Source organism: Belonocnema kinseyi, chromosome 8 (assembly GCF_010883055.1).
Source record: "Belonocnema kinseyi isolate 2016_QV_RU_SX_M_011 chromosome 8, B_treatae_v1, whole genome shotgun sequence".
NCBI lineage: Eukaryota > Metazoa > Arthropoda > Insecta > Hymenoptera > Cynipidae > Belonocnema > Belonocnema kinseyi.
The window spans coordinates 72,046,919-72,062,088 of NC_046664.1; the positions used below are offsets into that span (position 1 = coordinate 72,046,919).

The 15,170-nt window shown below is 26.6% G+C and overlaps 1 protein-coding gene across 1 annotated transcript in view; it reads right to left on the reverse strand.

The window, feature by feature from the left end:
* Window positions 1–15,170, reverse strand: part of LOC117178538 (kin of IRRE-like protein 3) — a 350,198-nt gene that overhangs the window by 48,337 nt on the left and 286,691 nt on the right. Inside the window, exon 2 of the mRNA XM_033369966.1 lies at window positions 12,519–12,646. Within this exon, the coding sequence (XP_033225857.1) occupies window positions 12,519–12,646 (128 nt within the window). The remainder of the gene's footprint in view (window positions 1–12,518; window positions 12,647–15,170) is intronic.

Below are 15,170 nucleotides of genomic sequence, written 5' to 3' on the forward strand. Positions count from 1 at the left end.
TCAAACATCGTCTTTTTTTATATAAAATTAATCTTCTTGGTTGAAAATTCATCTGTTTGTTTGAAACTTCAACTATGTATTAATTTCTTTAAGGAAAATTTTTATTATACCATTGTTGGTTGAAAACTAATCGTCTTTTGAGAGAATTAATTTTATGGGTAACAAATTAATCTTTTTTATATTATTTTTAACATAGATGTCCAAATTCGACTTTTTATTGCTTTATATGGGAAAAAACGTCTTGCATAATTGACTGAAATCATTTTTATCGCTGAGAGATTCTGCTAAATAATGTATAGAAGCTGCTTGATTTTAAGTGAATTCTATCTTATTCTAAATACTTTTTATAATATTGTTCTTGAATTGAAAATTAATTTAGTTCAAAACAATTTACATCTGTATAAGGTTTCTTACAATTTATAATGATAAATTTCATATAAACAGATCATCTGAAAAATAACAAAAAAGGAATGAAATAATAAAATTTTTAATATAATTACATATACGTCACTGAAAAAATCATTTTTAAACAACTTTTTCGATTGAAAATGGTTTCATAAAATAAAAAATTGATGACAAAACTTTTTCGATTACATTGGTATTGTTTTCTCATTAATTTATCAATAGTTCTTAATAAAATTAAACAAATTTTAAATTTAAAAATAAGTGATTTTCATTTTTTATTAGTTCACAACTAAGATATTAATCAAAAAATACTGCTTCCATTTGTAAAACTGCGTACTTACAAGATATTGTGTACTTTTCATAGATTTAATAAAATTCTCTGATATAGGCCACCATTGTGTCTAATGGTGGCCTATATCAGAGAATTTTATTAAATCTGTTTTGTTTAAAATTTGAAATAATCTATAAAAAATTTCATTTTTTGATTGAATATTAACTTTTATAAACTAAAAGCTGCATTATTCTATTTTTGTTTAAAATTTGATATTTTTTATTGCACCTTGATCTTTTTTAGTTAAAAGTGGAATTATTTGTTTGAAAATTTATGTATTTTGTTGAAAATTTGTGTTTTTTGTTAGAAATATAAAACTACTTCCTTAAAAATTCATCTTTTTAATTGAGAATTTAACTATTTTGTTGAAAGTTCCTTCAATGTTAGTCCAAAATTAATTTATGTAAGATAAAATTGGATTATATCATTTTGGGTAGAGAATTGATATTTGAAGTTAAAAATTGATCTTTTGTAGTTGAAAATTCAACCCTTTGGTTTGAAGATGCACACATTTCAATGGAAATTCGTTATTTCGGTAGGAAATTAGTCATCTTTGTGATTGAGAACAAAACTATTGAGTTACACATTCCGTTTTTTTTTTGGTAAAAATTAAATTCTCTAACTGAAAATTTAACTATCCCGCTTTTGGTGGAACACTGAAATTTGGAATTAAAAATGGATATTTTTTGGTTGAAAATTTAATTATTTGTTTCAAACATCGTCTTTTTTATATAAAATTAATCTGCTTGGTTGAAAATACATCTGTTTGCTTAAAATTTCAACTATGTATGTATCATCAAATGCATCTATTTTAGTAAAATTTCAATTAATTTGTTGAAATTTAATTGTTTGTAGTTAAATATTAATTATTTTAACTAAAAAGGAATTATCCTATTCCTGGTTTTATATATTTATATTTTTAATTAAAAATTTATCTTTTTTAGTTCAAAACTCCACTATTTGTTTGAAAACTGATCTTTTTGATTAGGGTTCAACTATTTTGTTAAAAATTGATTAAGAATTCAACTGAACAATTTTAGGATGAAAAATTATATTTTTAATTAAAAATTAATTTTTTCATTTGAAAATTCGTTTTTCTGGTAGAAAATTATTTTTTTTTTGCTAAAATCTTATCTTTTTTATTTATGATTGAACTATTTTCCTGATTTTTTTTGTTTGATAAAAATTAATGTCTAAGAAAAATTTTAATTATATCATTGTTGGTTGAGAACTAATCGTTTTTTTGTAGAGAATTAATGTTATGGGTAAAAAATTAATATGTTTTTTTATTATTCCTAGCATAGATGTCCAAATTCGATTATTTTCTCTTAGATTGGAAAAAAATGTTTTGCATAATTTAATATAAAAAAATTTGAATCGCTGAAAGATTCTGTTAAATAATGTGTATAACCTGCCTGATTTTAAGTGAATTTTATTTTATTTTAAATACTTTTGATAATATTGTTCTTGCATTGAAAATTAATTAAGTTGAAAATTCTATTATTTGTTTAAAACAATTTTTTTAAATAGAAAATTAATCTTTGTGTTTGAAATATCATCTTTTTTGTTAAAACTTGTACTCTTTGGTGTCAAGTTCATCCCTTTTAATTAAAATTTAAAATAATCTGTAAACAATTTCATTTTTTGATCGAATATTAACTTTTATAAACTGCAAACTGAATTATTCTATTTTTGTTTAAAATTTGATATTTTTTGTTTAAACTTCATCTTTTTAGTTAAAAATTATTTTATGGGTGAAAAATTAATTTGTTTTTTATTATTCTTAACATAGATGCTCAAATTCGACTTTTTTGTCTCAGATCGGAAAAAACGTCTTGCGTAATTTACTATAAAAGAATTTTAATCGATGAGAGGTTCTGCTAAATAACGTGTAGAAGCTGCCTGGTTATAAGTAAATTCTATTTTATTTTTAATTCTTTTTATAATATTGCTCTTGCATTGAAAATTAATTTAGTTGATAATTGTATTATTTGTTAAAAAAGATTTTCTTTAATAGACAATTAATCTTTGTGATTGAAAATTCATCTTTGTTGTCAAAACTTTTACTATTTGGTGTCAAGTTTATCTGCTTTAATTAAAACTTCATCTTTTTTGTTAAAAATTATTTTATGGGTGAAAAATCAATCTGTTTTTCATTATTCTTAACATAGTTTAAAATTTGATATTTTTAGTTGAAACTTCATCTTTTCTATTAAAAATTATTTTATGGTTAAAGAATTAATCTGTTTTTATTATTCTTAACATAGATGACCAAATTCCATTTTCTTGCCTCATATCAGAAAAAACGTCTTGCATAATTTACTATAAAAAAATGTTAATCGCTGAAAGATTCTGCTATATAATGTGTAGAACCTGCCTGAATTTAAGTGAATTCTATCTTATTTTGAATACTTTATATATTATTGTACTTGGATTGAAAATTCTATGATTTGTTTATTTGTTAAAACAGATGTTTTTAAATAGAAAATTAATCTTTGTGATTGAAATTTCATCTTTTTTGTGAAAACGTTTACTATTTGCTGTCTAATTCGCCTGTTTTAGTTGAAATTTTGAATAACCTGTAGAAAATTTCATTTTTTTATTGAATATTAAGTTTTATATACTAAAAATTGAATTATTCTATTTTTGTTTAAAATTTTATATTTTTTATTGAAACGTGATTTTTTTTTGTTCAAAATGGAATTATTTGTTTGAAAATTCCCGTATTATGTTGAAACTTTATGTTTTTTGTTAGAAATATAAATATGAAGACCCGATCCATCCATAAACTTGAAAATAATTCATTCAATCCCAAATTTCTTAAACCATATATTATTTAAAAGCACTTCAAACATTGGGAGCCTATATATTTTATACAGCTGTTTTGTTGTGAAGGTCAAGTACAAGGAGTTTTATAGTACTTTTCTGATATTGAGTAAAGTTAGTGTAACATTGGTGTATTTTTAGTTATAAGTTAATGTTTTAGTTATTATTTGTATTCAATATAAACATTAAGTATTATTCCTGTGATGCATGGAATTTGTTATAAAATTTCATTGCTGATAAAAAATGTGGTAGCAACTTATTGAGGTTTTGAGGTTAATATTACATTTTGCAATTCAAGAGCGAACTGCTCGCAATAAACAAATTTATCAAAAAGACGTGAGATGAAAACATAAAAAGCTATTTTTTATTTTAATCCTGATTGAAATAGTTGCTGTTTTTTCACCAAACATTTCATAAATTTGAATGAAATCTTTGTGTAACTTGTAAGAAAAATTTCAGTAAAAGCTTAACTTTCTTAAAGTTTTTGTAGTACATTTTCGTTACCTTTCATAGCAAAAAATAATATCTGGTAGATTTTTGTAGATATATACGGAAGATTGACATTAAAATGGCCGAAATTATCTAATTCTGCGACCAGCAGTTCGCTTTTGTATTCTAACATTAATTCCTAACCTCGAAATTTCAAAAGTTGTTATCGCATTTTCCACCAGAAATGGACTTTAATAAAAAAATCCATGCTTCATAGAAATATTACTTAATGTTAATGTTTATATTAATGACAAATAATAGATTAAACATTAACTTATAACTGAAAATATTCTAACCCTACCGATAGAAATCTCAGAGTATATGCTAAAGATTAGCAAGGCTCTGAGAAGCTCGGAGAAATTCTGCGCAGGCACTCACGTAGATATATTTAATGGTCCAGATAACTCGTTCAAATGCTTTGAAGGCTTTAAAATGTTCTTTCCGAACTTCAAATAAAAATACGATCATAAATAACAAGCAGATGCCCTGTATTGCGATTGCAGTCGTACAGGTGGAAAGGTGGTGGTAAATGAGAAGCGTTGATTAGTATTAGCGACCTCGAAATTTGATTCGATTATTATTCCCACAGTGATCCAAAAATACTTGCGCATGCTTGAACTGTGCGTCGCTCATTGGCCCTAGTTCGCGTACGTATTTAAAAATCAAGTACAGACGCGCATCGTAGCCGATGAACGTCACTCAAATCCAAGCAAGCGCATATAAAAGCAGATTCGTCGGGATCATTTAACTTCAACGCGTGTAACGTTCCATTACTGTCTAACTCACGGTGACTCACGAATGTCCCTTTCGCACGCGTGTAGCTATCAAAGAACGAGCAATCGTGACAATTTTTTCAATATTTTTCAACTCTGTCTAGCCCATTCACAACTCGTGTCACAAATCGACAATATCGTTTAGAGATTTCATATTAAGGATACTAGTGTTGGCCAGTGGGATTTGAATCAGGTCCATCAGCATTGGGAACCAGGAGTTTAATCAGCTATACTGACGTTGGACAATGGGAGTTAAATTAGTTATACTAGCGTTGGACACCGTGAGTTAAATCAGCTCCACTGGCGTTGGGCAAATGAAGTTTAAATAACTTCACTGGCGTTGAAAAACGACCGTTTAATTAGCTATACTGGCTTTGGGCACCGTAAGTTAGATACGCTTCACTGGCGTTGGGCATCGGGAGTTTAATCACTTCCACTGTCGTTGGGCACAAGGATTTTAATTATCTGCATCGGCTTTATGCACCAAGGGTTTAGTCAGCTATACTGGCGTTGGGCACAAGGAGTTATACAGGCTTCACTGGCGTTAGACACCGTGTGTTTAGCAATTGCTGAGGCTGCCCGTTGGTGTACGTTTCATTTCTAAATATTTTATGTAGAAGCTCAATTGATGAATAAATATGTTTTATTTAATTCTTCGTCTATTAGAAAGTATGATGTATAATTTGGAGAAATGATAATGAAATGAGGTTTATAGAACACCCAATATGTGCTTATATGAAGGAAGGCATAATGCAGCACATTTATGGTGTAACCGCGCAGTTTCTAAAGCTCTTGGTTACTCTTAATGTGTTTAATGGAGCCCAGGGAGTATTATTACCAATTTCGCCACTTCTTGACTTTATGGCGCCTGGGGTATATTATTAAAATATATTAAACTTATGACACTGCAAAGTTTAAGTCCGAAGCTTTGCTAACAGCAGGTATTATGGAATTTCAAATTAGGCTTTAATATTCCTTCACATAAAACACTCAACGAATCATTTACGCGAAATTAAAGCTGCCAGTATCACAAAAAGGCACGATACTTCATTTTAAATTCCGAACAGGAAATTATGTAATTATCAAAATTTAAAGATTCTCTAAATTTGAAGATTTAACTGTATAGGATGAAATTCGTATTTCCAGCTTAAAAATGAAGCTGTTTACTAGAAAATTAATTTGTGGGGTTCAAAATTTAACAATTTGGTAAAAACGTAAATGTTTGGACAAAAATTCAAATCTCTAATTCAAAATTAACTTTTTTTGTTGAAAATTCATATTTTAACGTTAACAATTAAAATTCGTTTGTAAAACAATCGTATTTTTTATTTGAGAAAGTAATCTTATTTTAGTAAAAACTATGACTGTTTCATTGAAAATTAATCTGTTTTAAATGGCGATCAATTTATTTATTAAGAATTCTTTTTTTTTAATTTAACTGGTTTTCATTTTTAATCAACATGTTTGTTTTTTTTTCGCTGAAAAATCAGCAATACATTTTTCGTTCAAAATTAATCTTTTTTGGGTAGAAATTTCACTCCATGGTTAATTTGTTAGAAATTCATTTTTTGTTTCATTCAAATTCATGTGTTTTGTTAAAAAATCGCCTTTCTTGCTCCAAAATTACTTGTTTTGGTTGAAATCGGTTGATATACCTCCGTTTTGAAAGATAATTAATCTACATGTTTAAAAACTAACATTTTAGTACAATTTTAGTTGCAAATTAGACTTTTAAAATGAAAATTTAACTATTCCATTTTTGGTGAAAATAAATATTTTTCAAATGAAAGTTAAACTATCAATTTAAGGGTTCAGATTTTTTTTAATTCGTCTGGTAGAAAATTAGTATTCTTGATTGAGAATTTATCCTCTTGATCAAAAATTCATTTCTTTAGTTAAAAAATGGAAATCTTGTACACATTTTTTTTAATTAATGTTTTTGGATGAAAATTTATCTTTTTAGTTTGAAAATTCATCAAGTGGGGTAAACATTAAACTATTTTGTTAAAAATACGTTTTTTGGTTCAAAATTAATTTGTTCAACAGAAAATGTAACAATTCCAATTTTAATTGAAAATTTCTCTTTTGCAGATAAAACTTCATCTATTTTGGGTAGAAAATTAATTTTATTGTTTGAAAATTCATCTTTTTGGATTATAAATTCACTTCTATTGTGCAATTTTAACTGATTGGTAAAATATACGATTTTTTTGGAAAAATTTCATTTCTTTAACTGAAAATCTCATAATTCTGTTTCTGGTTAAAAATTTATAAATTTTTCAGTATAAAATTATTCTAATTTGATAAAAAATTACCCTTTTATGTTAAAAACGTATTTTCTTGAATTGAAAATTCGCCTTTCTGGTTATAAATCCAGTTTGTTTTTGTATTTTGTATTGTTTTGTTTTTGCATTTGTATTTTGTTAACAATACGTTTTTTTTTGTAATAATTTGTTTGATAGGCTATAAATTGCACTATTATATTTTCAGTTGAAAATCATTATATTTTTAGTCAAAAATTCGACTGTTTTGGTAGATAATTATTCTTCTTCGTTAAAAATTCATTTTTTTTACCACATTAGTTAAAAAGAATTTTCTTTGGGTTAAGATTCGTTTTTTGAGTGAAAATTTTAGATTTTTGAACTGAAAATTTAACCGTGCCATTTCTGGGGACAAATTGTTTTTATTTCTCAGTTGAAAGTTGAACTATTTCGTCAAAATTTAGATTTTTAAATTATATTTTTGATAGAGCATTAATATTCTTCTTTGAGAATTTATCTTTTGGTCGAAAAATAATTTTTTTTTGCTTTAAAACTTAATAATTGTGTTGAAGATTCGTTTTTTGTTGTTGTAGAAAACTAATATTTTCGATTTGAATTTTTTTTTTTAATGGGAAAGAATAGTGTTTGATTAAAAATTGAACTTTTTGGTTGTAGCTCGATACTTTCAGTTGAAAAATCATTTCTTTGGTAGAAAATTCATTTTTTTGAGAGAAAAATGTACATTTTTGATTGAAAAATGTTCGATTATCAAAATTTACATTTATTTACTTAATTTAAACAAAATTTTTGATTATTCAGGATAATGTTGTATTTTGTTAAGAATTCGTCGCTTTAAATAAAAAATATTATTCTTGGTTGACAATTTATCATTTTTTCATTACAAATTCATCTTTTTGTTTGAAAATATAACATATTTGTTAAAAATACGTTTTTTTTAGAATTTATCTGTTTCACTACAAATGTTACAATTCTATTTCCAGTTGAAAATTATTTTTTTTTTTCTGAAAAATTTGGCTGTGTTAGTAGAAAATTAATCTTTTTGGTTAGAAAAGACTATTCTCATTATATATCACTTTAGGTTTTGGAACTGTAAATTCAACTATACTATTTATGGACGTAAAAAGCTTTTTTAGATCAAAGTTTAATTATTTGGAAAAAATTCAGATTTTCTTTTATCTGTATTTTTGGTAAAAAATTCTTTTCTTTTTGTTGAAAATGTACCATATTTATTCAAAATTATGTTTTTTGCTTAAAAATTAATTTCTTTAAGTTAAAATTTAACTATTTAATTTTGTTTGCAAATTTATCTTAATAGTTTAAATATCATATTTTCTCTATAAAACTAATATTCTCGGTTTGAAATTTATCTTTTTGATTGAAATTAGTCATGGTCATTTAAAAATTAATTTCCACGAATAAAAATTAAACCTTTTGTTTTCAATAAATCTTTTATTAGAAAATCGTTTAATAATAGTAATTACAGATATTAGGTTTTAAACACATTTTAAATAAATATTAGCAAGTTCACAAATAAAATGATTTTTAAACAAAATTACTAGATTCGAATTTCAGCAATGAACATGCGGAGTGAATATCTACTAGTAAGGTCAAACTGTCGAGAGATCCAAACTTATACTGCGGCTCTATTAATATATTTTTTATGATAGACTTTACTTTATAAAATGAAAATTTTTTAATTTATCTTTCCTTCGAGTCTGAAATATTGAGTTGCTTAAAGTAGGTCATAAAAATACTTCAAAGATCCATTAAAATTGAAAATATATATAATTTCGAGTGATTTTAAATCCAAGGTGTCCAAGTCTCATCGAAAAACAGCTAAAATCTATAACTATTTTGGCTTAGGCTAGTAGTTCAAAAACGCTAGTCGAAAACATCAACACCTAATTTCTCAATAAAATTGGATATACAAATTCTTAAAAGACGTGAAAAAACATCGCCGTTCGTTTGTAACCTGTAGACCTGGGTTCGAATCCTAGCGGAGCAAGACATTTCTTTAGTGCTAAAAACTAGTACCATTCAGGTTTAGACTACTAGATCCAAAAACATCATTTTGCGGACACAAAAAAAGAACTATTAATCTGAAAGTTTTAATTTTTAAACTGTTTGCAAGAAAGTCATTTTGGCCTAGTTTAGCTTAGTGCAAACATCAAACCGTAATTCCAGAATGCTGGCATTCTCGTCTGGCTGTTGGTTGTTAGACTGGCCAGCTTTTATCAGTAACCTTATCAGATTTGTTCGACTTCCTTGCTTTCCAGAAGGGCCATAAAATCTTTCTGAACCTACAAGCATTCAACGGTTTTCTGTCACGCACTTCTCCGATCCCTACGACCTATGTTACAGAAATATTTCACATTGGCTCATGATCTACGGCTTGCAATGTGCTATGATCCCAGAAATTCTAAAGAGACTCGAATGTTTCAACTGAGTTATGAAAGAGAAAGAGAGAGAGAGAGAGAAATGTGATATAAGATTGCAGTAAATTTCACTACTTGACTTTCGTTTCTCATATAAAACGGGCGAGATTGTCAACTGCAAAGAGGACAAAAATAAAAAAGAAAGTTTTTATTAAAAAATTTTCTTGTCATAATGCATTTTTATCATAATATGAAGAAGAGTTTTCAACATTTCAACGAAAAAAACGAATTTATATTTAATCAGCTATACTGGCGTTGGGCATCGTGAGTTTAATAAACTTCACTGGTGTTGGGCACCGGGAGTTTAAGAATCATTGAGGTAATCCGGTTGCGACAAAGAAGATTATTTATTTAATAAAAAAAGACGAATTTCCAATAATTGTTTAATCCACACAGCAAAAAAGATTAACTTTCGACCAAAAAGTTGTATTTTTTTCTAAAAATATGATATTTCTATCAAAAAAGATAAATTTTTCAACAGGAAAGTAAATTTCCCACCAAATGGAATTTTAAACAAAATAGTTGATTTTTGAACAAAAAAGATCAATTTTAAACCAAGGGGATCAATTTTTAACGCAAAAGAAATAATGTTTCAAAGATAGTTTAATCCTTATTTCAAAAAGATTGATTTTCAATTAAGCAGTTGCATTTTTATTTAAAAAGATGAAATTTCTAAGGAAAGAGATGCATTTTTCAACAAAAAAGTTAATTTTCCACCAAATAATGGGATTTTTTTATCAAAAATTGCATTTTTAATCAAAAAGATGAATTTTGAACGGAAATGATTTATTTTCTATAAAAAAATACGAATTTTCAAAAAATAGTTTAATCGCCAACCAAGAAAAAATTAATTTCCAACCAAACAGTTGCATTTTTAATAAAAAGAGTTTTATCTCTTTTTATTAAAAATGCAACTGTTTGGTTGAAAATTAATTTTTCAACTGTAATTAATTCAATTATTTTTTTCTGCGAAAACGGAGGCATTTTAAATTATGCGATTTTTATAAAAATAGTTGATTTCTTAAACAAAAGATAAATTTTCAATGAAAAGGAGAAATTTTTCTACCAAAAAAGACAAATTTCTAAAAAATAGTTTAATCCTCAACCAAAAAGATTAATTTTGAATCCTACAGTTGTATTTTTATTAAAATAAGCAGAAGTTTCTACTGAAAAAGACGAATTTTTCAAATTAACTTAATTTTTAATCAAAAAAGATTACTTCTTAAGAAAACAGTTTCATTTTCTCAAAAAAAAAAATTCTACCAAAAGAGATGCATTTGAAAAAATAGGTAATTATCTATCAAATGGTAGAATTAAAAACAAAAGGTTGAATCTTCAATCAAAAGGTAAAATTTAAAAAAAAATCAATTTTCAACAAAAAAATTAATTTTTCTAAGAAGAACAAAATCCACAAGTAGTTTAATGCGCAGCCACAAAGATTAATTTTCAATACAAAATTTACATTTTCATTAACAAAATATGCAATTTCTATCAAAGAGATGCATTTTTCAACAAAAAAGTTAATTTTCCATCAAATGGTTCGATTTTCATCAAGAAGTTGAATTTTTAATCAAAAGGATAAATTTTTAACTAAGAAGATTTATTTTATACCAAAAAAGACAAATTTTCCAAAAATAATCAAGAAGTTGGTTTTCCTGCAAATAGTCCAATTTTCGAAATATACTTCAATTCTTAAGAAATAATGATTAATTTCCAACAAGTAGTTATTTTTTTATTCAAGATAGATACATTTTCCAACAGAAAAGTTATGTTCCACCGAATAAAAGAAGTTTCAATAAAAACTTGACGTTTTAGAATAAAAAGTCGAGTTTGCAACAAATAGTTGAATTTTCAACTTAAAAATATCAATCACAAAAATATTAACTTTTCGGTTAAAAGTTAAATATAAAAAAAATAGTTGACTTTTCAACCAAAAAGATCAATTGTTTAAAAAAAAAACAGTTTAATTTTTCCATAATTTTCTTTCTAGTTGAATCCTCAACAAAAAAAAGATTAATTTGCCAATAAAAAGTTGCATTCTTAATCACTTCTGTGTTAAAAATTCAAATATTTTATTGAAAATTTTTCTTTTTGGTTTAAAAATGTATAATTTTCTTATTTTGTATCTGTTTTAGTTGAGAACTTAAGTATTTTGTTAAAAATTTGTTTTCACTGATTAAATCCAATTGTCTTCTGTTTTAAATTAAAATTTTGTTGTTGCTTGAACAGCAACTATGACATTTTGCGTAAACAATTTATATTTTCAATTCGAAAATTCGAAAAAAGTTCATCTTTTTTGTAGAAAATTAATCTCCTTATCTGAAAATAAAACTATTTGGTTAAAACTTGATTTAGTTAGTTCAAACTTTATTTTTTTGTTGGTAGAAAATTAATCTTTTTGCTTGACAGTTTAACAATAGAAGTTATAATTTCTGTGATTTGTTAACAAATCTTATTTGTTGCTAAAAAAGTAATCTTCTGTATTGCTCACCAATTTTTTTTATTTTCGGAAATGAAAACGCGCTACTTTTTAGTTATTAACTTGATAACGTAATTATTTCTGAATCTAAAATTTACAAATGTGCACAGAAAGGATCAAAGAAATTATCATATTTTTGAAAATTTGTTAAATTTAGTTTCAGTGACTAAGAGCCATTCAGAGATAAGAATTCTAAAATGGTCGTAAGTTAATGGTACTTTCAAATACTTCACTCATTAGGATTTAATTGCTAATCACCTGAACATTTAAAAACTCTTGATCATTATGGGAAAAAGTTTCATCTGCAAAATGTACTTTGTCTTACATTTTTACAATTTTTTCTACTGTATAATCTGTAGAAAAATTGAGGTCTATATTTTGTAGACACATAAAAATCATTTTGTTCAGTTTTTTCGTGAAATTATAATTATGCTGATAAGAGATTTCTAAAATAAATTGGGCAAGATTATTAGATAGCAAAATTGATGGAAAACTCACCGCATCATTGTGATTCCAAAATATGTACGCCGGTGGTTCCGGACTTTGAAGAACGATGCATGTAAGATTGATCGTACTTCCGCGATCAATATAAAGATCAGGTCCTCCCAGAATTTCGGTCATCGGTTCTGAAATAACACAATCGTTTTCGCTCGTGAGTCATTTATTATTGACAATTTCTAGATTTTGAATATTAGTATTATCAACAAAAATAAAAATGTAATCTATTCTATTTCTTCTATAATTATAATGTGTCTATTTAAATTAATACTTATATCTATATCCTAAATCTATATTAGAGATAGCGCAATTAAAAACCGGTGAGCGGGCAATATTTTTTTCTATCTCAACTTAGTCATTTTTTCACATCCCTTTTTTCATTCCTCCTCATTTGCCTTCCAGCCCCCGCCAACTCCATCACCCACTCCTTACCCATTCCGTCCTCCTTCAGAATCTCTACCACATTCTCTTTGTCAGCGTCTTTTACCTTTCATTCTTCTCCTGCAACCTTCCAAGACATGTTTCCATGTTTCCTCCTCCTATTCACATATTCTACACTTTTATTTCCCAATGAATCCCTTACTTTACCTCATTTCCCATTGTAAATCATGCTATTCTGATGAGTTTTTTCTCTCCCTATTCCTTTTCTAAGCACTAATTGTTTCTTCTTCCCTCTCCTCCCTAATTCTTCATAGCTTATACCAATCCCTCCTCCTAGATCTACGTCCTTCAAACATCTTTTCACTGAATTCCCTCCCTTTTCCATAACTCGGGCCATGCATCTCCTCTCCATACTCTATTGCACATTATCCATGTCCATTCCTTTAGTTTTCCCCTCCCCCTTCTCATATTTCCAGACTTTATCTGGAATCCCATCTCTACCAGATTCCTTACCATCTTCCGTTATTCCTAATGCGTACACATTTTCTTTTTTTGTTATGTCCTCTTCCTCATCTCATTCTTTTCCTAACTTTCTTTTATACACCTCCTAGCAGATCCATAAAATAATTTTTTTACCCTAGCATCCTAATATCCCGATTTACTCTCTTCCTTTCTTGTATGTTTTTAATTACTGCCTCCCAAACCTCTTCGTTGGTCCTAGCCTTCTCTGTCTCTTCTTCAAACCTTCTATTTTCCTCCTCTTTCTATCGATCACACAACTCAGTCTACTCATTCTTTTTCTCCTATATTCTTCTCCACTGATTTTCCATTTTCTCTAATTTCTTCATTTCTTTCTGACCTTCTTTTCCTTACATTCCTAACCACATCGATTTCTATTCTTTCCCTCGGTTATTTCTTTTTTGCTTTGGAACTCTTATCCTATTTTTATTGATCCTATTATTATTTCCATCTTCTCATTTATGCTCTCCTCTCCTATTTTGATATTCCTGGCCTTTTCCTGAAAATGTTTTTTACTTTTCATTTATCAATCCTCTCTTCCTGTTCTTTTTACCTTTGCTTCCTTTTTATGCATACCTATTCCCCCCATCCTGAGATACCTTTGCTCACAGAGTTGCATAATGCACACACACTGTACAGTGCATACAGTACACACCCATGTTACACTACCGGCATAAATATGTGAAATGTATAATATTTTGTAAAGAAGATTTTTTAATTTGACTTAGTTTCAATAATATTTATTTTTGTCGTTCATTCCATTTTTAAGAAATATATGTATTTTTATTAAAAATGAGCATTAGTCAGACGAGTCCCGTGAGTCAGTTAAGGGCAAAACATAAAAAATCTAATTTTTATTTAAATTAAACTTTCTACTATAAGAAGAAATTTTTAATCCTAAATCAGGAATTTTCTAACAAAAAGGACAAATGATCAACAAAACAGTTGAATTTTTAACAAGAAAGATGAATTTTTAACAAAGCAGTTGCATTTCGAACGAAATACTTTAATTTGGAAGCAAAAAGAAATTTTTTTATAAGATTCTTAAATTTTTCACAATGAAGTACAGTTTCATCCAAGAAAGATGGATTTTTTACAACAAAAATATGACTACATAAATTTTTTTTGTAGAATTTTCAACCAAAGCAATTAAATTTCTACCAAAATATGAATTTCCAAGCCAAAAAGACGAATGATCAACAAAATTGTTGAATTGTTAACCAAAAAAGATTTTTTTCATAGAAAAGAAAAAATCTGACAAATTGTTAAATCATCAAGCTAGGATCTAATTTTTTAAATGCAGAGGTTGAATTTTAAACAGAAAAGGATAAATTTTCAACAAAAAAGTTAATTTTCAGCTCAATATTTCAATTTTTAACACACCAGTTGAATGCTCAACCAAATAGCTGATTTTTTAAGCAACAAGAAAGCTTTTTTTAAGAATACAGTTTAATTTTTAACCTGAAAAGTTGAATTTTTAACAAAAACATTCATTTTCAACGAAAGATGACTTTTCTAAAAAATTAAAAAATGAATTTCCAATCCGAAAATAATAAATTTCTATCAAACTGTTAAGTTTTTAAGCAAAAAAGAAAACAAATTTTCGACGATAAAGTTCAATTGTAAACCTAAAAATTGAACTTTTTCAACCAAAAAAGTTATTTTCAAAAAAAACTTAATTTTCAACTAAATAGTTCAATTTTAACCAAATAGTTTAAATTTAAATCAAATACTCGATTTTTGAAGTTAAAA